Genomic DNA, 26,263 nt, shown 5'->3' with positions numbered 1-26,263 from the left:
ATAAAACTGATAATCTTGAATATTAGGATGTTTGGTCTCTAGATCTTATTCTGTCATATCCGTCATTCATGCAAGTTTCTCTCTCTACATTTCATTTACCTCGCCTACACAATAAGGCACTGGACTAAATAAGAGATCAATTGTCTGCAAGCATTTTTGATATTATAACCTGATAGGTAAAAATGTATTATAATGTACCTCTCAAATATATGTATATTCATTTTAATTATATACATCATTACTGTAGTAAGGTATTTTGAACAATAGAGAACATAACCAAAAATAGAAGTTAAAAAGGATGCAAAAGGTAATACTGGAACCTTGTCAAATAACCAACTTTAGAAGCCACACAACATGATCAATGTTAAAAAATGCACAATGAACTTGGATTAAGGAAACCTTAGTCTCCCCCTTGCCACCCACATACACTCAGCTTGTCTCTATAATATTTCTACTGTATAAAGTTGGGAAAGCAATAGACTAAATATCTCAAACTTCTCTTCTCTCTCAGGAACTCTTTAAAACAGTAAATTTTTCACTATGTTGATTCCTAAAAGATCCTATTAGACAGGAAAGGTAGATGGAGGGTCAAACTCAGGAATCTAGCTAGGTCATTAGGGAACGTCCATTGTAGGCCCAGCCAAGTGGAGAACAGCTCCTGAGAAGTAAGAGTCAGTATGTGTGACGTCTAAAGTCAGGTTTGGTGATTACATCTTCTGGTATGTACAAAATTGTCAGAGTACTTAAGATAAATCTTGTTTCAGGTTAAGGTCGGGACAAAAACAAATGAACCATGCCATAGTATAGGTATAAAGAGAAAGAGATCATTGATCTATTTATCTGAATAATTAAAATTCAAAATGTTTTCTACTGAAATGCTTATTACAGAAGCTCTATAGGGCTCTTTCTTATTCTTCTATCCAAAGAGACAATAAGTTTGTAGGTACACCATTTATTTCCCATTTATGCAAAGGCATTCAGCTTATCACCATAAAAAATCACTTGGGGAAGCCTCTCTGCTTCTTAACCTCATAAAGAGCAATGCTATTTGGTAAACTTTACCTTTATTACCATAATAGCACATTTTAGTGTGTTTAAAATCCGAAGTCCTAGTTCCTTACTATCAAGGAATGGACTTAATTGTGCCTAACTCACGTTTCTGCAAAGACTGACAAACATGTGGAGCCTTAATATACTTTATGCAACACGGAATAAATAAGAATTTCCATTCTCCACTTTAAAAATACAACTTGAAGAAAATGTCAAAAAACCCTTTTTTGTACCACCCCTTCTTAAAAGCAAAGACAGTAACACGAGGTAGCAAAGTCAGTGTTTAAATAGACAGAGATAAAGTGGTTCACGGGCTTTACTTTAATGATTTAACTTAAGATGGGACTTCGATAATCTACAATTTTATATAGTTATTACTTAGTTACACCTAACTCACGTATGTATGAGGACTAAAGAAAATAACAAATCTGTAAAGCCTTATCACAGTTTTGATAATAGAACATACTTTATTAGTAAGAAATTCTCTTTTCTGTTTAACAAAAGAACAAAAAACAAAAACTGAAAACATTTCAAACCATTCTTTTTTGTATCAATATCTTTCGTAAAGGCAAAACACACGACACATCACAGGAAAGGCACAACTTCAAAAGACTAAGATAAGGTGGCTCATGGGCTTTACTTTAATGACTTGAAATAAGATGGAATTTCAATAATCTACAAGAGTAGATAGTTACCACAAAACTCATTCATATCACTCCTTGAATAACTATAACATTCCTGGAAATATAAGTAATTTTCTACTATTAATTTTCTCCTGAGAGTTTTGTACAAGGATTGTTTCTCATGTAACTGTAAATAAATATTTTAAGTATCCATTGTGTTCCTTCAGCAACTTAATGATCTGAGAGTGACAGAAAACAAGAACCCATAAGAGACATGACATTTTTGCGTGGTTAAACATTTTTATTCAATAGATCATTGCTTTCATAGGAAAATATATATGCCCTATGTTTTCTAAGGCAAGAAATTCATTAAAATAATGTAGAGTCAGAAATACTGAATTGAAGAATTCCTGAACTTTAATATTAAAAAGAATGTATAGATCATATATTGTGTGTGCTAAGTTTCTTCATGTTATGCAACAAGCGTGGAAATATCCTTCAATGAAAGAAGAGTAACAGGAGTCATTTCTTATATAAAGCCACATCAAGGAATCAGCATGGAAAATAATGATTAAATTTAAGTTGGTCACCACGTTTTCTAACAAGAGAAAAGAAAAAGAAAATATGTAGATTATTACATTAGAAATCCTGTGTGAGGCCCGCCATGTTTCCCCCAAATTAGGCTGTTTGACTATAGGAATCAACATGTAGAATCTATTTTCTGAAGGGTGAGGACTAGCCTGCTGCCCAGGCTCTGTAGCTATCCTTTCTCTTCTCTAGGCTAATGAAACCACTCTTGCTTGTTCAATGTGCTTCTATAAAAGCACACATTTTGACCTGAAAAGAGTGTAAGAACAAGCCCAGCCTTCTCTGCCTCAAAATAACATTGTTGCTTATTTAATTTTTATAGAATATGATAACCTTTTTTTTTTAATTTTTATTTTTATCGGATGTACATCATATTTCGAATTCTGTATACATTACATCATGTTCACCACCCGAACACTAATTATAGTGCATCCCCTCACATGTGACCCTAATCACCCCTTTTGCCCTCCCCCTTCCCCTCTTCCGCAATGGTAACCACCAGTCCAATCTCCAATGCTATGTGTTTTTTTTCTTTTGTCGTTTTTATCTTCTACTTATGAGTGAGATCATATGGTATTTGACTTTCTCCCTCTGACTTATTTCACTCAGCATAATACCCTCAAGGTCCATCCATGTTGTCATAAATGGCCGGATTTCGTCATTTTTTATGGCTGAGTAGTAGTCCAGAATATAATAATCTTATGTCTTGTACCCCACTGTCTTGATTCTGACCTTGCTCTCCATGCAGATTCCTACGGCTTTATTAATCCCACTTTGCACTGAGGAGCTACACTTTGGGGCAGATCATATTGAGATGTGTCTCAGAGGCTGTCTGATCATCCTTAGATGAATATTTTGAATATTTTCTGGCCCTCAATTTCATTTGAAGGCATCCCTCTTGCCTCTTACCCCATCTGAGGAGCAGGAGGACAGACACTCTGCTGTCACTGCTTGCTGGGCCTACAGTTTCTCTACTGATGTTTCTCCAGCTATGACAATCCTGTTGAACTGAATTTCCCTGAGGTTTCCTCCTCTAGTATGGTCTTCCTTCCTATCCCTCTCGCTGTTCCTAAGCACTGACAGCATATTGATCCAATCCTGGAAAGCCAGGATATTTTGAACCATCTCCACAGAAAGAGAAACTTCGTGTTTTATTCTATTGCTTGATTCACACAGAAATATTTAGTAGATTCAATCTTTAAACAAGACATAATTGAATACTTACTTTGAGATCAAGTGAGTGCATTAAAATCAAGCCTAATTAAAAGTTAAGAGAATAACAGAATTTCTGAAAGTCAGTTCAAAGCACAGTATTTAAGATACCTTCCTGCTTTATACTGTTTCATTCTACCTCCAGTCACTTTGGTTTTCCTGGGTGGTTTGTGATTATGAATGAATAAAGAGTGTGGAAAAAAGCTAAAAGAAATATGCCATGCAGATAGAAATGAAAAAGTGTTTTGTAATCAATATATTACCTTAGTGTACTTAAAATAGAAGCCAAAAATTGTCTTGAGGTGAGAAATTAATCTAAATTAATCTACGGCTACTGTTGTTAACAATTTAATTAAATTTTATTCATTTAATTAATTCGGATGTCATGTGCTAAAAGATGAGAATAATTATAAAGATAACCCCACAACAAAACTCTTCAGAAATGGTGATTTCTTTACATTGATGTTGTGTTTGTGCCTAAGTTCCATAAATGTGTTTCAGTTAATGCCGGTACCTATTATCTTAGAACTCTTAAATGAGGCATTAATATTTAAGATAAACAGATATGCAAATTTTGTTTCTTACCCAACTTCCCTGCAAAAAATACACACATTACTATATGTGTTGCCATCTGATCCACAGACAGGAAAGTACTCAGTGGTGCAACCCATCTTTGCGTCTGCATACTTGTCACAGTCAGGCTGTAAAAGTCAGAGACATTTTAAGATAAGTAATAATAATAATAATAATAACAATAAAAACATGAATAGTATCCTCCACAATCTTTGAGCATTCTGATTTACAAAATTTAGTCCTTTTCTGATTTGAACATTTGACTATTCTAATTTGAATATTCTAATTTGAATATTAGAATATTTCTTGGCGCATAGAAAGGGCTCTGTAAATATTTTGAATGAATAAATGAAAGTAACTAAACCACAAATCCTAGTCATATCTTTTTATTTCCTTTTTCACTATCCTATTCTGAGCTAGCATCACCTCTTGCAGGACAACTGTAGTATCTGTCTAAGTGGTCTGATTATAGCCACTTTTCGTGGCTCACAAAAGTTTCTACTGAATCCCTGCATCTTTGCTAAAAGCACTGCTCATTTTTCCTTATGACCAACATCACAATCCTTAACAGCCCATGAGACTAAATACCCCTGTGTTCCATCTGTCACTTCAGGTTGTCTTATGCCTTGATCTCTCTCTTTGTGCTCTAGTCTAAGAGATCTTTCCATTTTGGTCAATATACTACTCTTTCATTGTTATTCATAGTTCACTTGCTCTTTATTTTCCTAATGCATCTACGACACATCACCTCCCATCACATACTTCTTCAAACAACCCAGTGCTGGCCCAATCTTGTTATCTCCTGCCTCATCTCAAAATTGTGACACTGTGCTGCTGGAGAAAATAATATATACATTCATATCTTCCGATGCCATAACAAATACAAAGTTTGAATTTTCAATCATCCAAATGAGAGTTTACCTGATGTATTTCCAAACTTGCTGAAATTCCAAAGAGAATACCTGCAATCAGAGCATAAATTAATAATAATAATAATAATGATGATGATGATGATGATGAATGACTCATTCTTTGACAAGTAGTCATCTAAAAATAGAATAAAGAATATTATCCCCTTTAACAAGTAATGAAGTACGTATTTCTGGTAGTGTCTCTCAAACTAGATATCAGTAGGCAAAAAAGAAAATCTAGAAACTAAATCTCAATCAATATTTATTCAGCATTCATTTGTGTCTGCTGTGAATATGGCTACATTTCACACACTTTCACATGTTGGTTTATATAACTCTATCAACAATTCTCTTAAAAAGAGGTAATTTCTCCACTTTGTCAGTGAGAACAGTGAAGCATAGTAAGAACATTGACTTACGTGAAAGCATTCAGTATTCAAGAAGTAGAATCTGCAATCAAATTCATTATATCTAGTTTAAGTCTCTAATGCTTTCAAAGCACCCCCTGCATCATCCACTGATGAGCATGGACATCAAGTAAATCATCATCAGGATCATCAGCGAGGGCCCTCTTCACAGTTGACCCACTTTTTTACAACTACTGAATGATTAAAAGTTTTCCATTGACTAAGAGAAAAATTACTCACCAGAGAAAACGGAAGATGCCAAAATGAAGAATGAAATAGCCTTGATCACTTGAAAGAAAGCCATTTGGTCTTTTCAGTGAACTTGCAATGAGGGTCTGGGAAAAGAAATGAGTTCAGAGAGCAGTCTGAAAAGACACAAATCCTACTGTTGGTATTCGGTGAACAATGAAAGAGAAGCCCAGAGGCTACTTCCGTAAAGGATGCTCACCTCAAAGGAACATCTCTGCCCTCTAAACTATCCACTCCTACGCTCCCAGTTAGAAAGTTCCCTTTGGCTCAGTCTTCATGAACTTCAGGAAGAATACAAATATTTATTTTACTTAAAACTGTTTATACTACATTACCATTTATCAAAAAAGCAGGAGTATGTATATACATATATAGATATTTTAAAAACAACAACAATGGAATGCTATAAAAGGATAGAAAGATTATCCCAACCAATCACTGATCTGCTGTCTGTCACTATAGATTAGAACGTGTTCTTTTTTGCCTGACTTAATTCATTCACAATAATTATTTTTGAGATTCATCTATGTTTCTGTTTGTATGGAGACGTGAATTTTTTTTAATCACAGAATACTATCCCATTTTTATGAATATACCATGGTGTGCTTATTCATTCACCTGTGTGTGGATGTTTGGGTTGTTTCCAGTTTGTGGCTAATTACAAACCAAGCTTCTATAACATTCTTGTACACAGCTATGTATGATATACACAGGTTTTTCCTCTTGAGTAATTAACTAGGAATTAGATAGTTGAGTTATATGATGGGATTTGAGAAACTGTTAAATTGCTTAATGGAATTTTTTAAAAATGAAGTCCAATATATCAATTTGTTCTTTTCTGAATCATACTTTTGGTGTCACATCTAAGACATATTTGCCCAACTGAAGGTCATAAAGATTTCCTCTTATTAAAAGTTAGTTTTCAGGTTTACATTTAAGTCTAGGATCATTTTTGTGCTAATTTTTTATATGGTATGAACTGAAGTTTATTTTTTGCATATGAATATCCAAATTTGAGCATCATTTGGTGAAAAGGCTATCCATTCTCCAATGCACTGACTTTGCACCTTTGTCAAAATCAGTTCATACTTGTGTGAGTCTGTTTTCTTACTCTATATTAAGTGTCATCAATCTAAATGTTTGTCTTGTGGCCAAATAAGAATCTTGATTATTGTATCTTTATAATAAATCTTGAGAACAGATGGTCTTAGCCCTCTAAATTTCTTTTTGTTTTTCAATTTTTTTGTGGATATTTTATTCTTTATATTTCCACATGAATTTTAAAATTAGCTTAATATTGATAGGGGTTATATTGCAAACATGGATTAATATGGAGGAGAATAAGCAATTTAGTAATATTGGGTCTTCTGACCAAATTCAAGTCATAGCTCTAAATTTATTTAGGTCTTCTTGAATTTCCCTTATCAAATGCTTATAGGTTTTAGTGTACAGTAAAACTTTCACATCTTTTGTCGGTTTCATCATTAATTATCTCATTTTTTATATTATTATAAATAGTATTCTAAATTTTAATTTTCTATTGTTGGTAGCTAGTATGTACAAAAATATTTTATATTAGTATATTGATCTTATGTTCTTCAACGTTGCAACACTCGCCTTATAAATTCTAATATATTTTTGCAGATTTCATTGGATTTTCTACAGATAGTGATGTTATCTTTGAATAAGGGCAGAACTGCTCTTTCCTTTCAATCTACATGAATTGTAATTTTTTTTCTTGCTGGATTACTGGCTAGATCTTTCATAACAATGTTGAATAGAAGTGGTAAGGCAGAACATCTTTTTTCTTTTTTCCCTTTTTTTATATCTTAAGGGAAGTATTTTGAATTTTACTATTAAATATAAATCTGTGTTTTTTTGTAGATGCTGTTTACCAGGTAGAGGAAATTCTCTTTCATTCTCAGTTTGCTAAGGTTTTTAAAATTATTATTATTAAAATCAAGAATAGACTTTGGATTTTGTCAAATTATTTTCTTGACCTAATAGATGATCATACATTTTTTCGTTTTGTCTGATGCTTGTTACTATGGTGAATTATATTGATTGATTTTCAAACATTATATACAATTTGCATTTGGAGATAAACTTCACTATGTCACTTTACATATTTTTAGATTCAATTTTTTAAAAAAATTATTGTTTGAATTTCTATAATCAATGATCATGAATGATATTGGTAGGCATTTCTTTTTTCTTGTGATGTTTGTATGGTTAGACGTCAGTTTAACTGGCTTCGTGGAAAGACATGGAAAGCATATCTTCCCCTTCAATATTCTGCAAGATTTTGTTGAGAATTGATATTATTTCTCTACTCTAAGTTAGGTAAAATTTTTTAATAAAGTTTTCTGGGAAACTGTAAGTTATTTTTCTTAAAGCTTTCCTAACTGAAAACAATTTATTTAATAGAAATAGGACTCTTCAGGTTGTCTGTTTCTAGTGAGAGATATTTGGTATTGCATGTTGTTCAAGGAATTGTCCATTTCTTTTTAATTTTTTTTTACTTTTCCAAGCTGTATTGAGATATAACTGACATATAACATTATGTAAGTTTAAGATGCACAGCACGATGACTCAATACATTCATATATTGTAAAAAGATGATCACAGTCTGATTATTTAACATCTCTGTCACCCTCATATAATTACCATTTCTTTTTTGTAGTGAGAACATTTAAGATCTACTTGCTTAGCAGCTTTCAAGTATATAACACAGTATTATTAACTATAACTCGCCATGCTGTATATTAGATCTTGAGAGCTTATGCATCTTATAACTGGAAGTTTGTACACTTTGACCAACATCTCCCCATTTCCCCAAACCCTAGCCCTGGCAACCACCATTCTACTCTTTATTTCTGTAAATTTAGCTTCTTTTAGAATCCACATATAAGTGATATCAAATAGTATTCGTCTTTTTGTGTCTGACTTGTTTTACTTAGAATAATACTCTTAAGGTCCATCCATGCTGTATCAATTTACAGGATTTTCTTCTTTTTTATGGCTGAATAATATTCCATTACACATATATACCACATTTTCTTTATCCATTCATTCATTGATGAGTGCTTGAGTTGTCTCCAAATCTTGCTTACTGTGAATAATGCTGCAGTGAACACAGGAGTGCAGATAGCTCTTCGATATCCTGTTTTCATTTCCTTTAGATATATACCCAGAAGTGGGATTGCTGGATCATATGGTAGTTCTATTTTCAATTTTTTGAGGAACTTCCATATTGTTTTCCATAGTAGCCGTGCCAGTTTACATTCCCACCAACAGTGCACAAGTGTTTCCTTTTTTCCACACCTTCGCAACACTCGTCTCTTGTCTTTTTGCTGACAGCCATTCTAACAGGTATGAGGTGATATCTCATTGTGGTTTTAATTTGCATTTCCCAAATGATTAGTGATGTTGAGCATCTTTTCATATACCTGTTGGTCCCTTGTATGTCTTCTTTGGAAAGATGTCTATTTAGTTCCTCTGCCCATTTTTCAGTTGGGTCGTTTGGGGTTTTTTTCTTATTGAGTTGTATGATACTTATATATTTTGGATATTAACCCCTCATCAGATATATGGTTTGCAATTATTTTCTTTCACTCCAGAGGTTACATTTTCATTTTGTGTTCATAGGTCCCTCCCTGAAGCCAGAGTTCATGGGTGTTGTTTGGCAGCCTGAGTTCACAGGGGTCATCCAGGGCCATGGGGACAAGCCAGTGATAGGATGTGCCAGGAACCTGGGTTTACTGGAGCCCACTGGGAGCAGCCGGATGCCACAGGAGCCAGGCAGTGATGAGGTGAGCTGGGAATGTAGGTTCTCAGGAGTCCTCTAGGAGTCTGGTACCACAGAGACAGATGGCGTGGGCCAGAAGCCTGGAGCCAGTGGAGGTGCCTGGTGCTTTGGGAGCTGGCAGCTATTGTAGTGGATTGGGGCCCTGGGTTCATGGGAGCTCACTAGGAACCTGAAGTTGCAAAAGCTGCCTGGAGCCACACTGTGGCCACTGAGAGGCCTGGAGTTACTAGAGCTTATGGGCGCCTGAGTGGGCCAGTAGCCTGAGTTCCCAGAAGCCCTCTGAGCCTGGATTGGATGAAGCTGCTGGAGCCCTGGGCACTGCCTGGGGCCACTGGAGTCAGCAGGCACCTGGGTGAGTCCGGGGCCTGGATTCCTGGAGCCAGGCAGGAGCCTGGTGCTATGGGAACTGCCTGAGACCGCTGGAGCTGCCTGGTGCCTGGATGCAAGAGGTGCCTGGGTTCCCAGGAGCCTCTAGGGAGCTCTGCCATGGAAGCTGCCTGGAGCCACTGGAGTAGGCAAGTGTTAGGGTGAGAAGGTTTCTTGATTCACAGAAGCCAGCTGGGAACTTGGTGCCCCTGGAGACATGGTGAGGAGTAGGGGCGGCATAGGTTCTCAGGGGCCCACAGGGAGCCACCCAGGGCTGTGGGAGGCAGCCAGGTGCTGGGGCACGCTGGCTCAGGGGCCCACAGTGAGGATCTTGCCTTTCCCACAGGCAAGATGTCTCTCTCTGCGCTGGGCTGCCTGGGCTTGTGAGAGGAGTGATGGGGGTGGTGTGAATCTATATTTCCCACCCTCCTCAATGGTCTTCTTATTTTGGGGCTTCACTGAGGTGCTGTAATTCCTCACCCGAAATCCTAGGCTCTTATGAAGGTATTTTTCGTTCACAGATACTTATTCAAACTGATGTTTCTTGCAGGGGAGAGGAGCAATAGAAGTTCCTATGCTGCTATTAGCTGACCTCACTCTGTGCATTGAGTCCTTTACCAGGGCCATGCCTCACAATTAGTGGGTATTAACTCTGTTAAATTCTTTATTTCCATCATTTCTTGCTGTTCTTGAGAGATTAATGAGGACAAGAAGAATAGGTCTTCCAAATGTGTCAAATAAGGATGCAAAACCTGGGGATGGAAGTTAATCTGCTGAAGATGGGACTCTTCAAAGAATACGACACTTGAATCTCTAGTTATTTGTCCACCGGGGAATGGCTGGTTTATTAGTGATAGAGTTGGACCTCCTCAATATTTCTATTTATTCCCTCATTCTAATTAGCAGTCTATTGGACATGAAATGGCATCCTTATCATTAATGAACAAATTTCCTTTTTTTTTTCTTTTTTCTTGTCATTTTCCAGTTTCTCTGGAGAACAATTTTATTGGGCCATGTGGTAATCCTTTGAATTACCAGGGGATGTATAAAAGAGTGAAATTAACTGAATGGATTGTTTTACCAACTTTGTGATCCCTTAATTTGAATTTCTTGTAATTTCTGACTCAACCTGTTTTCATCCCAGAATATTTCTATCTTCCTCATTACTAGAGTGTGACATTTCTTTGAGTTGAAAAGACCACTATATTTGGAGGCTAGAGATCTGGATACTCTTTCAATTTCTCTAATTAAGCAATTTGACTGACTCCTCTTTCATTTCCTGACTTTGATTTTCTTATTTGTAAACCAGAATAACCAGACTGAATGATCTTTCTGAGCTCAATTAAACCCTGATGACTTGATATGTGGGCTGTAAGCTCTGTATCATCCAATATCAGGAGGAAATTAAATGATGCTCTGGTGTCAGATATGACCATGGGAAAACCCACAGATATGATGGTTGTCACTAGGAGGAAGACCCAGAAGGAGACAGGAAGAGCGTTAAACCTAGAATGAATACTCAGTTTTTGTCCTGCAGAGAGCTGATCTTCAGATTTTCATGTCCATTCAAATCATTTGGAGATTTTGTTAAAAAGCAGATTCAGATTCATTGAGTCCATAATGGAGTATGAAATTCGACACTTCTGTAAGTTCCCAGGTGATGCTTATGTGATTGCTGTATGGGGCAAAATTTGAGTAGCAAGCCTGTAATGTTTGATTGCCAACGGACTAATAATTCACCAAAACTAAGCTGCAATTCCCACACCATATCTGTCAGTGTTTTAGCAGAATTAGGTATGAAAATATTGGAAATTATTGGCAGCAATCCAAATCCTGATAAGAATTTTGAAATAATAGAATTCTTTTTTAAGCTGTTTTTACTTCTTTATTTATTTAATTTTTTTATTGAGGTAACATTGGTTTACTACATTATATAAATCTATACAAAAGTTGAAATAATAGAGTTATTAATCAGGATCTAACTTGAACATTTTCTTGACTTTAGGAGAATGCTGTTGAACACAGAGGATTATGGCTAGCAGGGGTGGGACAAGAATGAAGTGATTGAGATACTGAGCATGGGTACAAAAATTAGGAAGTTGCTAAAAAACTCTATAAAGAAGACAAATATTTTTTAACCTTTAGTAAATTTTTTATTATCAAAATGTTTTAAATTTACAGAAATTTTGCAAGAATAGATCAGAGTTCCTGTATACCTCACATCCAGTGTCTCCTAATTATTAACATCTTACATTAGTATGGTACAATTGTCACAATTAATAGCCCAATTTTTTTTGCCTTTTTATAATTTCAGCTTTACTGAAGTATAATTGACATATAAAATTATAAGCTATTTAAAGCGTATTTCATGGTGATTTGATATACGTTGCGAAAAGATTCTCCCCATCTAATTAAGACTTTCATCACCTCACATATTTATCACTGTGTGTATGTATATGTGTAAACATTTAAATTCTACTCTCTTAGTAAATTTCTATTACACAATAGACTGTTATCAGCTATAGTCACCATGTTTTACGTTAGTTCCTCAGACCTTATGCATCTTATAGCTTAAAGTTTGTACCCTTTTACCAACTTCTCTCTATTTCCTCCACCCCCTAGTTCCTGGAAACCACTTTTCTACTCTTGGTTTCTATGAGTTTGCCTTTTTTAAAAATCCACATGTAAGTGATATTATGTTGTATTTCTCATTTTCTATTTGGCTTATTTCACTTAGTAAAACGCCCCTGAGGTCCATCCATGTTGTTGCAAACAGCAGGATTCCTTCTTTCTCACGGCTGAATAATACTCCATTGTATATATATATACACATATATACTACATCTTTATCCATTCATCCGTTGATGGACACTTAGGTTGTTTCCAAATTTTGTCTATTGTGAATAATGCTGCAATAAATGTGGGAGTGCAGATAGCTCTTGGATATACTGCTTTCATTTCTTTTCAATATATACCCAGAAGTGGGATTGCTGGATCATATGGTAGTTCTATTTTTAATTTTGGGGGGAGCCTCCGTATTGTTTTCCATAGTGACTGTGCCAATTTATATTCCCACCAACAGTATAGAAGGATTCCCTTTTCTCTACATCCTCGCTGACACTTGTTATCTCTTGTCTTTTGATAATAGCCATTCTAACAGGTGTGAGGTGATATCTCATTGTGGTTTTAATTTGAATATCCATGATAGTTAGTGATGTTGAGTATCTTTTCATATACCTGTTGGCAATTTTTATGTCTTCTTTGGAAAAATGTCTATTCAGATCGTCTTCCCATCTTTTAATTGGATTATTTTGGTTTTTTGCTATTGAGTTGTATGAGTCCTTATATATATTTTATGTATTAACCCGTTATCAGATACATGATTTGCATATGCTTTTTCCCATTCTGTAGGTTACCTTTTCATTTGTTTATGGTTTCCTTTGCTGTGCAGAAGCTTTTTAGTTTGATGTAATCTCACTTGTTTATTTCTGCTTTTGCTGCCTTTGCTTTTGATGTCAAATCCAAAAAAACAATCATTGCAAGACCAGTGTCAAGGAGTTTACCTGTATGTTTTCTTCTAGAAGTTTTATGGTTTCAGCTCTTACATTCAACTCATTAATCCATGTTGAGTTAATTTTTGTGTATAGTATAATATGGGGGTCCAGTTTCAGTCTTTTGCATGTAGCTGTCCAGTTTTCCCAATAACATTTATTGAAGAGACTGTCTTTTCCTCATTGTGTATTCTCAGCTCCTTTGTCATAAATTAACTCACCATATATGCATGGGTTTATTTCTGGGCTCTCTATCCTGTTCCATTAGTCCATGTGTCTGTTTTATCCCCATACTATGCTATCTTGATTACTATAGCTTTGCAATATAGTTTGAAATCAGGAAGTGTGATGCTGCCAGCCTTGTTCTTTCTTAGGATTGTTTTGACTTTTGTAGTTGCATATGAATTTTAAGATTTTTTTTTCTATTTATGTGAAAAGTGCCATTGGAAGTTTGATAGGGATTGCATTGAATGTGTAAACTGGTTTGGGTAGTATAGACATTTTAACAATATTAATTCTTCCAATCCATGAGCACAAGATATCTTTCCATTTACTAATGTTTTCAGTTTTTTTCATCAATGTCTTATTGTTTTCAGAGTAGAGATCTTTTGCCTCTTTGGTTAAATGTATTCCTAGGTATTTTATTCTTTTTGATGCAATTGTAAGTTAGATTGTTTCTTAATTTCACTTTCTGATAGTTTGTTTTGAGTGTATAGATATGGAACTGATTTTTGTATATTGATAGTGTATCCTGCAACTTTATTGAATTCATTTATTAGTTCTAATATTTTTTTGGTGGGGTCTTTAAAGTTTTCCGTATATCAAAACATGCCTTCTGCAAATAGAGATAGTTTTACTTCTTCCTCTCTGATTTGGATGCTTTTTATTTCTTTTTCTTGCCTCATTGCTCTGGCTAGGACTTCCAGTACTATGTTGAGGAAAAGGGGTGAGAGTTGGCATCCTTGTCTTTCTACTGATCATAGAGAAAAAGCTTTCAGCTTTCACCATTGAGTATGATGTTAGCTTTGGCCTTGTCATATACGGCCTTTATTATGTTGAGGTAAGTAATAAGGTACTGCAGTATCCAGTTTGTTGAGAGTTTTCATCAAGAATGGATGTTGAATTTCATCATGTGATTTCTTTGCATCTATTGAGATGATCATCTGATTTTTATTCTTCACTTCTTAATGTGATGTTTCACATTGATTGATTTGTGAGTGTTGAGCTATCCTTGCATCCCTGGAATAAATTCCATTTGATCATTTTGTATGATCCTTTTAATGCATTATTGAATTTGGTTTGCTAATATTTTGTTGAGGATTTTTGCAACTGTGTTCATCAAGGATATTGGTTTGTAATTTTTTCTTCTCACAGTGTCCTTGTCTGGTTTTGGTATCAATAAGTTTGGAAGTGTTCCTTCCTCTTCTTTTTTTTGGAAGAGTTTGAGAAGGATTGGTATTCTTCTTTAAATGTTTAGTAGGATTCACTAGTGTAGCCGTCTGATCCTGGACTTTCCTTTGTTGGGAAGTTTTGATTACTGATTCAATCTCTTTGGTAGTAATTTGTCTGTTCGGATGTTCTACTTCTTTATGATTCAGTCTTGGTAGGCTGTCTGTTTCTAGGAATTTATCTATTTTTTCTTGGTTTTCTAACTTTTTGGTATGTAATTGTAAATAGTAGTCTTTTATGATCCTTTGTATTTGTGTGGTAGCAGTTGTAATGTTTCCTCTTTCATTTCTAAGTTTGTATCTTTGATCTTTTCTATTCTTTTTAGTCTCTATTTCACTTATTTTTGCAGTTTCCTTCCTTCTACCAACTTTGAGCTTAGTTTGTTCGTCTTTTTCTGGTGCCTAGAGGTGTAAGTTTAGGCTATTTATTAGAAGTCTTTCTTGTTTCTTAATGTAGGCATTTATCACTATGAACTCCTTGAAGTGTGAGTATCAAGATAAATTATTTGAAAGTTTTCTTTATGTGAGAATTAGCTAATATCTCCCATTTGTGTATTTATTCAACTATTTATTTAAATCGCTATTGACCCATGGATATTTATTTTATACTTTGAGTTATAAGCCAACACCACTTTATTTTGTTGTTCAAATTGTTCTAGCTTTGGCCATTGGGAATTCTTTCATTTGTGTCCTGTGTCTTTTTGATATATTCCCATCTTTTGTTTTTTGAGCACTTTCTTGCACTATAAGATTCTCTGCGTTCATTTTGTATATTCTTTGCTCCAGCCTTAGAATTTGCCTTTTCTCCAAGACCTTCTCAGTAGGCAGAGCTTGGAAACATATTTGTCTATATATATATATATATATATTTTTTTTTCTTTTGAGGAAGATTAGCCCTGAACTAACATCTGCCTCTAGTCCTCTTCTTTTTGTTGAGGAAGACTGGCCCTGAGCTAACATCCGTGTCCATCTTCCTCTACTTTATATGTGGGACACCTACCACAGCATGGCTTGCCAAGCGGTGCCATGTCTGCACCCGGGATCCAAACCGATGAACCCCGGGCCACCAAAGTGGAATGTGTGCACTTAACTGCTGCACCACTGGGCCAGCCCCTGTTTGTCTATATTAACCTGTGTGTATAGGATTATCTGTAATATGTCTTTCTCTCCCTTTCTCTCTTTCTTTCTCTTTCAATGTATACAACCTTGAATTTCTACTGATATCTCCAACTCTCATCCAGTACTGCATGACACTGGATTTTTTCTCACTTTCTTACCTTGCATATCCACAGCTTCCCACTTTAGTAGTGAGAAACCTGGCTGTCACCATCTATTATCCATTTCTTTATTTGTTAAATCCCTGTATTTATACACAGTGGTTTTAGAATTGTTTAAATCAAAATTAATAATGTATCGTGGCTCTTATAACCGGTACAAGTAAAATTTATGACAAGAGCACAAAGAATGGCAAGGATAGGGGGATAAAAATACACCGTTGTGAGGTTTTCACTTTATACATAAGTCCTTTGAGTTTCTATATAAGTTTTAGAGTCCATTGTAAACACCCAACAAAAGAAATTACTAAGATTTTGATTGGGATTTCGTTCAGTCTGTAGATCCATTTGGAGAGAACTGATGTCTTCACAATATTGGTTTTCCAATCATGAATTTGGAATATCCTTCAACTTATTTAGATCTTTAATTTTGTTTAAAACTATTTTGTGGTTTTTACTATAGAAGTATTTCCTATATTTTAAAGAACTATTTCTAAATCTTTTTTGTTTATTGTGTTGTTGAATATAGTTTCATATTAATTTTTATATTAATTATTTGTTAGTTTTTTTATAGATTTAAAATTGAATTTTCTGTACATATTAACCTTGCATCCATTGACTCAATAAGTTCATGTGTGAGATTTAATGGCGGACGGCCTTGAAAGACAAAGTGTCAATGGAGTACAAGTACTTAGGGAAAGCCATTAGACTACAATGCACATCTGACAAATGTGAAAGGAGATGGCAAGGGAAGGAATACTGGGGTAAAAAGAGCCTCAGACTTCAGTGCAGTTCTGAGAAAGCCTCAGTGAATCATGGAGGAGCATTATTTCTATCCAAGCTATGTGGTGGATCTGGAAGTCACCGAATCTGGTGACAACCAAGTATGTGCACTCCTCAGAGCTGATCAACAAGTTCTTTCTTAAAGGAAGATCCAATTAATGTACCACTTTGGCTGCCATGATTCACCATTTCTGCTCATGGACCCACTTCTTCATATATGTTTGAGGCGCAACTGCTCCAGTGTCCAGAGGGCCTGTTTTCCTGAAGGTAAACTAAGAAGAAGGAGGTTAATAAGACTAACTCTGGTCACCTTCTTAGAACCATAAGTGGTAATCATTGTTATCCCTGCTTTACTATCTGTATTAATTCCACTCACCTCAGCTGTCTGTTTTGCTGGTCTCAATTGCTTTATGTTGTGATGTAAGTCAAAACCTCATTTCTGAGGTATTTGAGCCCTGGGTAACCACAGCTTTCTCAGGCTGGGGTTACTGCACTTGCCATTTATAGTCACAATTGGGAAAGGCAGCAGCAAGGGGCATCCATATGGATTAACTGAGTTTTGCATATATTTCTTTTTGCCTCCACTGTGTAAATGTATGCCTCTTCCTGTTGATTAGAGTCAGTTACTAGTACCAAGATAAATAACTCTTTTTATTGATTACTGTTCCTTGGATACAAGAAATCCAAAGTCCCAGATGGTAGTTTTAGCTTGTCATTCAGTGGTACCCTTGCAAAACATGTGCTTTATTTGGAAACCAGTACCTCTAGACAGCACAGTGCCCAGAGTTACAAGGACAGGAAGTACAAAGTCCTCCAGTAGAATATTGGAGAGATGACTTGTGGTATCACTTCTATCAGAAGATTGATGTATTCTTGTTGAGGATGCAAAGAACATATATATGTCTCTAATTCAGTGTATATAGTGAATTCTGAAGGATCATACTTCATCCTTGCAGAGAATTGTCTCTGATCTGGTGCTTAGGCTATGCCTTCATCAGGTCATTCCAGTGCTCTGGAAGACCAGCAGCTTCTGGTTGGTACTGTGTGTGATACAACAAGTGTATCCAATAGTCGTGATCCCATTCCAGTGACATATTAGCTGTGAAAGTGGGTAGATGATATGTTGTTTAGGGTCTCATGCTCATGAATCAGGTACCCTGTAAGCTCCTGGATAGTGGTGTTGATTGAGGCTTTTCAAGCTGGAATTACAAACCCACACCTGAAATAAGTGTCTGTTCCTATGAGAATGAACTACTAGCCTCTCAAGAATGGGAGAATGGAAGGTACTTAATGTAGTCAAGTTGTCATCAAGCTGATACCTGGTCTCCTCAAGGAATAGGAATATTCAGGACACATTGTTGATCTTTGTTGCTAGCCAGTTGAATATTTAGAGTTAGGAGTAGCTCAATAGGCCTTGGTAAATGAGATTCATATGTTGGACCCATGTATAGCCTTCATCTCTGCCACAGTGGCCCACTTTAGTCATGATCACATTGTATTTTTACTGCTGTGTCTGGTGGCAAAGCAAACATCAAATGGCTGAGTCATTCTGTCTACTTGGCTATTCAGTATCTCTTTCATGATGGATGCTTTTTGTTTGGCATTACTATGTGATATAAAGATCTTCACACTCATAAAAACTTTACTATGTCATCCACGTGCCTTTACTCCAGTCTTTCCATCCTTTTCCAATGTCCATGCATTCATTTATATATATATATGTATATTCTTACCACAAGCTACTTCTCCTTCCACACACGGTTGGTGGTAGATTCTGTCCATTGAAAAGATTTTCCATCAGGACTTTCAAGGCTATAACTTAATGTGGCTGTAGCTCAGCTGTCTGTCACTTCCAGCTTGCACTGACATACTAACCCAATGCATCTGTAAGCCAAGTTCAGGCTTTTTATACCTTCTCAGATCTTCTACAGGATCCACCCATATGCCTATATGTATGAAGTGATTCATACAGAATCTAAGGGCAATTAGTAAAATTGTATTATCTAGCTTCTCCTTTGTTTCTAATCCTGCCACCATACTGGCCTCAAATATTTCAGACAGTACCCTTACACAAAAGTGAAACTCTGTTTTGTACTTTTTAGCGATTGATGCAGCCTAATAGTCAATAATTTCTTAGCTTTTAACTGGAAGAGGCAACATACATCTGGATTGATTTGTCCTAGAGGTTAAACATTCCTTTATTTTCTTTTTCTAATTATTGCAAAATAATTTACAGGGCTTTTTTTCCCCCAAGTGGATGTCTTCTAAATTTAGTATGAAAGTGATCTGTTTTTTGGGTGCTTTGACTCCTGCAAATAGAATATTACAGTCATATGCCACATAATGACATTTTGGTCAATGATGAACCACATATAGGATGGTGATCCTATAAGATTAGTATTATATAGCCTAGGTGTGTAGTAGGTTATATTATCTAGGTTTGTATAAGTACACTCCATGATATTTGCACAATGACAGAATCATCTAACGATGCATTTCTCAGAACGCACCCCTATCACTAAGCGACACATGACTGTACACTGACACAAAGATTCTTTTGGATAAACTTGTTAAAAAGAGACAAAAGCATACAGAGAAAAAATTGATTATGCATAAAAATGGCTCATTATTTGGGCTATAATGTGTTTTATCAAACATGGTAAAATAATTCCAATTTTTCCCACTCAATCACTCACCCAGATGAGATATATGCCTTCCTAGGAACAGTAAAATAATTTCAGATAGAGTTCTAAACATTTTTATCCCGGAAAATTTGTTTAAAGTATTTGCAAAAGGAAGAATCAGGCACCATAACTTCAGCTCAGGAAACTGAAGGGATATTTACTGATTTAAAATTAATCATTGTTCAAGCTATCTCAATAGGAGTTGCAAATTATTAAAACAATCTTAACTAGAGAATATAGTATGGGTTTGAAAATGCTCAAATAAAAACATAGGACACAACTCAGTTAACTCAAAATGGATTAAAGACTTGCATGTAAGACCTAAAACCAAAAACTCCTAGAAGAAAACGTAGGCAGTATGCTTCTTGACATCAGTCTTGGTGATGATTTTTGGACTTGATACCAAAAGCAAAGGAGCAAAAGCAAAAATAAACAAATCAGACCACATCAAACTAAAAACCTTCTACATATCTTTGTAAGGAAACCATCAACAAGAGGAAAGACAAACTACGAAACGGGAGACAGTATTTTCAAATCATATATATGATAAGGGATTAATATCCAAAGTTTATAAAGAATTCATAAAACTCAATAGCAAAAAAACTATTCAATTTTCAATTAAAAAATGAGCAGAGAATCTGAATAGACACTTTTTCAAAGAAGACAAACAGATGGCCAACAGGTACATGAAAATGTCTTCAACAGTACTAATCATGAGAGAAATGAAAATTAAAACCCCAATGAGATATCGCCTCACACTTGTTAGAGTGGCTGTTATCAAAAGGACGAGACATATCAAGTGTTGCTGAGGATGCAGAGAAAAAGGAACACTTGTGCACTGTTGGTTTGAGTGTAAATTGGCACAGCCACTATGGAAAACAGTATGGAGATTCCTCAGAAAATTAAAAATAGAACTACTAGATGAACCAGCAATTCCACTTCTGGGTATTTATCTGAAGGGAGCAAAAACACTAATTTGAAAAGATATATATACCTCCATGTTCTTTGCAGCATCATTTACAATAGCCAAGACATGGAAACAACCTGAGTGTCCATCGATGGATGAATGAATTAAAAAAATGTGGTATATATATATATATATATAATATATATATACACACAATGGAATATTATTGAACCACAAAAAAGAATGAAATCTTGCCATTTGCAACAACATGGACAGAACTTGAGGGGATTATGCTAAGTGAAACAGGTCAGACACAGAAAGACAAATACCATATGATCTCACTTATATGAGGAATTAAAAAAGAAAACTCAGCTCACAGATACAGAGAACGGATTCGTGGTGGCCATAGGCAGGAGCTGGGGAGTAGGTGAATGTGTGAAGGAGGTCAAAAGGTACAAATTTCCAGTTATAAAATAAGTAATAGGAATGTAATGTACAGCATGGGGACTGTAGTTAATAATACTGTTTTGCATATTTGAAAATTACTAGGAGAATAGATCTTAAAAGTTCTCATCACAAGAAAAAAATTCATAATTACGTACGGTGATGGATGTTAACTAGACTTATTGTAGTGATCATCTTTCAATATATACAAATATCAAATCATTATGTATCCAGTATAATGTTATATGTCAATTATATCTCAATTAAAAAAACATAGGATATAATATTACTCTGTTGACAATTAGTGGGGTGCTCAATGAAACAGTTTGAGTGGTTCGACTTTGATTCACAGTTTTTATATCAGCAGCTAAATAAATCCACTGATTTTATTATATAATCTCTGATTTTGTAATGACCCACATTCTATGGTAACTCTGGTTTACAAAACAAAGCACAATATTTATCAACTGAAAAATTAGCTCTTTATGAAACCACTCTTCTGATGGAAGCTCACATTTCTGTATACTTATATAGCAATACATTTCTATGTATTTATATAGCAATATAGCATCCTTAAGCCTGCTATCCTCTTCCTTCTCCCTGATGGAGGGAATTGTATGTGAGAGACTAAGTCCTTTTCTGTGCTCCAAGGCACTTGACTGATAGAGACTTAAAGAATCTTGAAGACTTTATTTCACTAGTGGTTCTTTTCCCAGAAAATTCTGAGGGAGATTTGTGCTCCAAATATGCAGTGATTGACTCTCATTCCTTTATTCCTTTTATAAATCTTCATCCTCTCCTGTTAGTCCTACTCAACTGTATATACTGATATATATCATCTGTGAGAGAGTATCATTGTTCTAATAGTGCTAGATATGTAGTATACCTGCTTGCTCTCCCTTGCCGCCACTGCCTCTGGCTAAGGAATTTGCTTGGAGGGAGTCTGTGTGATCCATTTTCCAGGATCACACTGCTCCAACCCTTCTCACAAAAGGCACTTAGAAATGTGCCTCCACTTGGAGGTCTATTATCTATCTACATTCGCTTTCTTCTGAGGTAATCCCTCATGGGTTATCACTTTCCAGTCTTTAAAACATTGTGCTTTACTGATAAGACAGAGCAGAGGACATATGGTTTGTGAGGTAGTAAGCCAATCCATGGTCCCTCAGGAATGATTCTGTGCATTGAGGAAGAAGATCATAGCTTCAAAAGTGAGCACAAATTCCTTGTCCCAGTTTCTCTTCTAGCAATTACGGGAGAAACTTTTGTTGACATATTTATTTCTATCAATTCTAAATCAGTGCTTTGATTTCTTGAGCAATTGTAGGGATGGAGGGATGGAAGAATAAATGAGCTAAGTTGACAGTTTCATTGCAGTCTCCTCCTAGAAACTGGTCCGAAAATAAAATAAAATGCAATAGTCTCTCCATAGGGACTATGTCTGTGGAGTGCATGAAAATGATGCAAGTATTTTATCCAAAGAGAATGTGCCTTTGTTCCTTTCCAGAATTTGGTTTCATGTAGTAAAGCTGAACTCTTTGATCTCTTCAGTTCTATTGATCCTTTACTCTCAATTTGTGGCATTATCATCTTCAGTTCTTTCTTTTGAATGAAAGTGTTATATGATATATATTTACCATATTGTTTTTCACTGTTTAATGGAAGCCTAGAAGAATGGTTAACACATAATAGAATTTCCTATTTGGAAGTATATTTCAAATACACACAATCATAAGAGTAATCTGAATGCTTTTACATAGTAGATTCCTGAGATCTCACCATTAATATGGATTAGAATTTCCAGGACAGGGTCATTAGATTACAGTGGATTGAGGAACTCACCACATAAACTTTATCATCAGGGAACTTCCAACCATAGAATGTGTGTTTTATTGAATGAAATGCTGCATCTGAATAGAAGTCCTATGAGATACATGGTGTTTGGGAGATATTTACTGGGCAAGACTAATTGAAGCTGCTCAACGAATGTATGAGTAAATGAAGGAAAAAATATATAGTAACCTTCATTCATTCATTCTGTCCTTAAGTTAATGCAAGCAGTTCAAAAACAGTGTGACCAAATTGTTTCAAGCCCTTGTAAATATTCTTTCAAGGGGCTGGCCCCATGCCAGAGTGGTTAAGTTCACGCTCTCATTTTCAGCGGCCCAGGGTTTTGCCAGTTCCGATCCTGGGCGCGGACATGGCACTGCTCATCAGGCCACGTTGAGGTGGCGTCCCACATGCCACAACTAGAGGGACCCACAACTAAAATATACACCTATATACTGGGGGTATTCGAGGAGAAAAAAGCAGTAAAAAAAAAAAGAGATTGGCAAATGTTGTTAGCTCAGGTGCCAATCTTTAAAAAAAACAAAAGTTCTTTCAATAAGCTATGCTGTATCCTTTTCTTGAGGTAGTAGATACACAGGAACTACTATTTGTCAATGTCTACGTTAGATTTTTTTTTAATTCAACCTATATTATTAAATTCCTGCTATATATCAATCTTGGTGACAGAAGTAAGAATAAAATGGTAAGCAAGACCGATAACGTCATTTGCCTCAAGCGACTTACACTTAATCAGTTAACAATATTCTAAAAAGTTAATCTGAACTCGTGTTGTTCATTTGAACACTGTCTCTACCCTAATATGTATGGTTATCCTCATAAGCACACTTCTTAACAAAGCACACTGTTTTCCAGCTGTGGCCATTGGGATCTCTTTCAGTTGGGAACTGTGTCTCTTTTACATGTCACCATTGTTTTTTTGTTCGAACACTTCTTTATTCTCTGGGACTACAAGATGCCTCAGGCTCAAGCTGCTTATTCCCTGCCCTAGTCCTAAAATCAGACATTTCTCAAAAGACCCATATTCCTTTTATTGGAAAATAGGATTAGAAAACAAGATGTAAGTGTCAGGTGTGCTGTTTTCTATGGGGGTATCATTGTTTCCAGGCCTTCTCAGCTGACAGAGCAAAGAAATATATGTGCATGTACTATATATTTCCAATGAACAAGTAGAATCCAAGTCCACTTTTCTAAAGTTTACTACTTACAAAGGAACTGCTCCAAACACCTAGAATCCTAATTTAGGTCAACTAGTTCCTTTTTTTCACCCCAGTCCAAAGATCAACAAGATAACATGTGAACACAAGGCCTCTTAAATGTATGAGAGAAAGTGCAGGAATAAAGTCCTCTTTACACACATAAGGAGCTACTTCCTCTCCCAACCTTTTGGTAAGCTTACAAAAATGTATGCTGCATTTAAGAAAATATTTACCTCTGAACCTCAGGATTTCCCTCAGGAAAATAGGAACTGTTAATTCTGGAAGGAATGTTGTACACCAGGGTTAGCTACCTAAATTCCCACATAACCTACCTCACACAGAGAAGGGGATGAAGACAGGTTAACAGCTCTGGAGACTGGTTATCTCTTTTGGCTTTTCTCCACATTCACATAGATCCAACTAAGGAGTTCCTCAATCTACCGGTGAGTGAGGAGCTTGACGGAGAAGGTAAAGCAGAAGGCCCAAAGTGAATAACAAGTACTAATATTCTCTGCTCTGCCTAGAGGGCTTGAAGTATCTCATGCGAGGCTAGAGACAATTTGAAGACAATGTGTTCTGATAAACTCACAAATAATGGAGGGAGAAAAGGTAATAAGAGTGGTTACAGATTCTAAGATAGAGAAGAGATGAGCAAGTTTTCCAAGCAAATGGCCTAAAGAGGGACCAGAGAATCAAAGCAAGAAAAAGAAGAGTTTGGGGAACTATAATTAGACAGGGGCATGCCTCTTAGAAGTTTTCTACACTAGAAGCACATTAGACTCAATTGAGTTATTTAATTTTATTATCAGGTAATTATAACTTTAAATTAGATATTTCAATGTGTACAGAAATATGGTCTATAATAACATATTATAGTACCAATATAAAATTATGCTATTTCTACTATCAAAACTGTCTAGGAAATTGTCATATTTTTTCTGTTGTCTTAGAGCCATTTTGTTCAATCGCAAGATTTAGCTACTAGGAGTCAAAATAAAATTGTTCAAACAAGTTAACAGAGTCCCAATTTCTGTCTTTCATACTTTCAAGTATTTTGATCTGAAAACATGATATATGTCCCTATTTTTCAAGTCTTCTATGTGTGAAGAAGTTATTGATGTCTGATTAGATTAATTCATAGATATTTGGTCTTCTGCAGAATGACAACTTTGGAGTACAAAGGTGATTTACAAAGTGTCCTAACGTAAAATCCACCTTTTGAAATTTAATACTGTATAGGACTTCTTGAGGTACATATTTAGAGAGCGCAAGACATAGGTAAAGATGAGAGCTTATTTTAAATGGTGATGGGTAAACTCTTCACACTCAGTTTGCCACATCAATTTAGAAGCCTCGAAAATAATGCTGACTTAAAAATGGTGAGCTAGATGATCATTAAGCTCTCTTCTTTAATACACTGAAATCTATGATGCTTAGCAGGGTGATTTAGAAACGAATGACAAACAGTCAAATTTATGGAGGACAATAAAAACAGAAAAAATGACCATGGAATTCCACGTGGGCAGGCAATTTCAGTTATCTAGAAAATCAAAGAAGCCATAAACCTTAAAACTGGAGGCAGGCTTGTAATCACATCTTCTAACTGTGTATAGATGGGAGAACCTAGCCAACAAATGGACCGTATCCTTAAAGAAGTCAAAGACAGACATGCCCAGAACATCTCATGTTGGAAGATATATGCCATTATTCAAATTACTAAAGTTGAACATTATACTTATCTGTAAGTCAGATTCATTCACATTCTGGGTCATATTTTATCTTATTCTTCAACTAGGCGCAAGGCTGTATTTGCCTTAAAACAAATCATCATATCAGATGAAACAGAAATTGCTGAGTGCCATAAAGAAAATTCCTCATGGTCTTCTGGCAAAAAGTCCAGATAATTAACAAGGCAGGAGAACTGACTTGTTCAAATACCCCAATAGGAACATATAAAGTAAAGTGACTTTAGAAAAGCTTTGTGAAAAATCTCAAGGAAATAAAGAGGGAACCCAACATTTGATTTCTAGCTAGATGTTTTTCTGGTATAAAGCCAATGGAAAATCAGTTTTAAGTGCAAAATAATTTAAGCTATACTGTACTTATGAACTCTTCTTGAGCAATTTTCTAATGGATGGTCTTGATTCAACCAAGTGATTAATGGGAAAAGTTCAGTAAAGACGAATTATGAACATTTAACACATTCAAAACATTTTAATACTAAAACACAGGTTGACATAAAGAAAAAAATTTACATAAAAATGTTATATGTTATGACAAAGAAGAAATAATAAAATTTATAAATAGAGGAGAAGGGAAAGAGAGAGAGTACAGTGAG

At 35.5% G+C, this 26,263-nt stretch overlaps 1 protein-coding gene across 1 annotated transcript; it reads right to left on the bottom strand.

The window, feature by feature from the left end:
• Positions 1 to 1,485: 1,485 nt before the first annotated feature.
• LOC138917279 (ovomucoid-like) lies at positions 1,486 to 24,471 on the bottom strand. The gene is made up of 5 exons (XM_070233084.1): positions 24,258 to 24,471; positions 5,605 to 5,699; positions 4,968 to 5,008; positions 4,059 to 4,174; positions 1,486 to 2,271 (listed from the first exon to the last, which is right to left on the bottom strand). The coding sequence occupies exons 2-5, from the start codon at positions 5,666 to 5,668 to the stop codon at positions 2,226 to 2,228; spliced, it is 267 nt and encodes an 88-aa protein (XP_070089185.1). The 5' UTR covers positions 5,669 to 5,699; positions 24,258 to 24,471; the 3' UTR covers positions 1,486 to 2,225.
• Positions 24,472 to 26,263: the final 1,792 nt, after the last annotated feature.

This window comes from Equus caballus, chromosome 14, assembly GCF_041296265.1.
Source record: "Equus caballus isolate H_3958 breed thoroughbred chromosome 14, TB-T2T, whole genome shotgun sequence".
Lineage (NCBI taxonomy): Eukaryota > Metazoa > Chordata > Mammalia > Perissodactyla > Equidae > Equus > Equus caballus.
This window is presented reverse-complemented; position numbering and strand designations above follow the sequence as displayed.

Coding starts and splice junctions, on each gene's coding strand:
- LOC138917279 (XM_070233084.1), bottom strand. CDS start 5,668: ATGGCTTTCTTTCAAGTGATCAAGGCTATTTCATTCTTCATTTTGGCA. Junction 4,175..4,967: donor CAAGTTTGGAAATACATCAG/GTAAACTCTCAT, acceptor TGACTTTTACAG/CCTGACTGTGACAAGTATGC. Junction 2,272..4,058: donor ATTTTTTGCAGGGAAGTTGG/GTAAGAAACAAA, acceptor TTCTCTTGTTAG/AAAACGTGGTGACCAACTTA.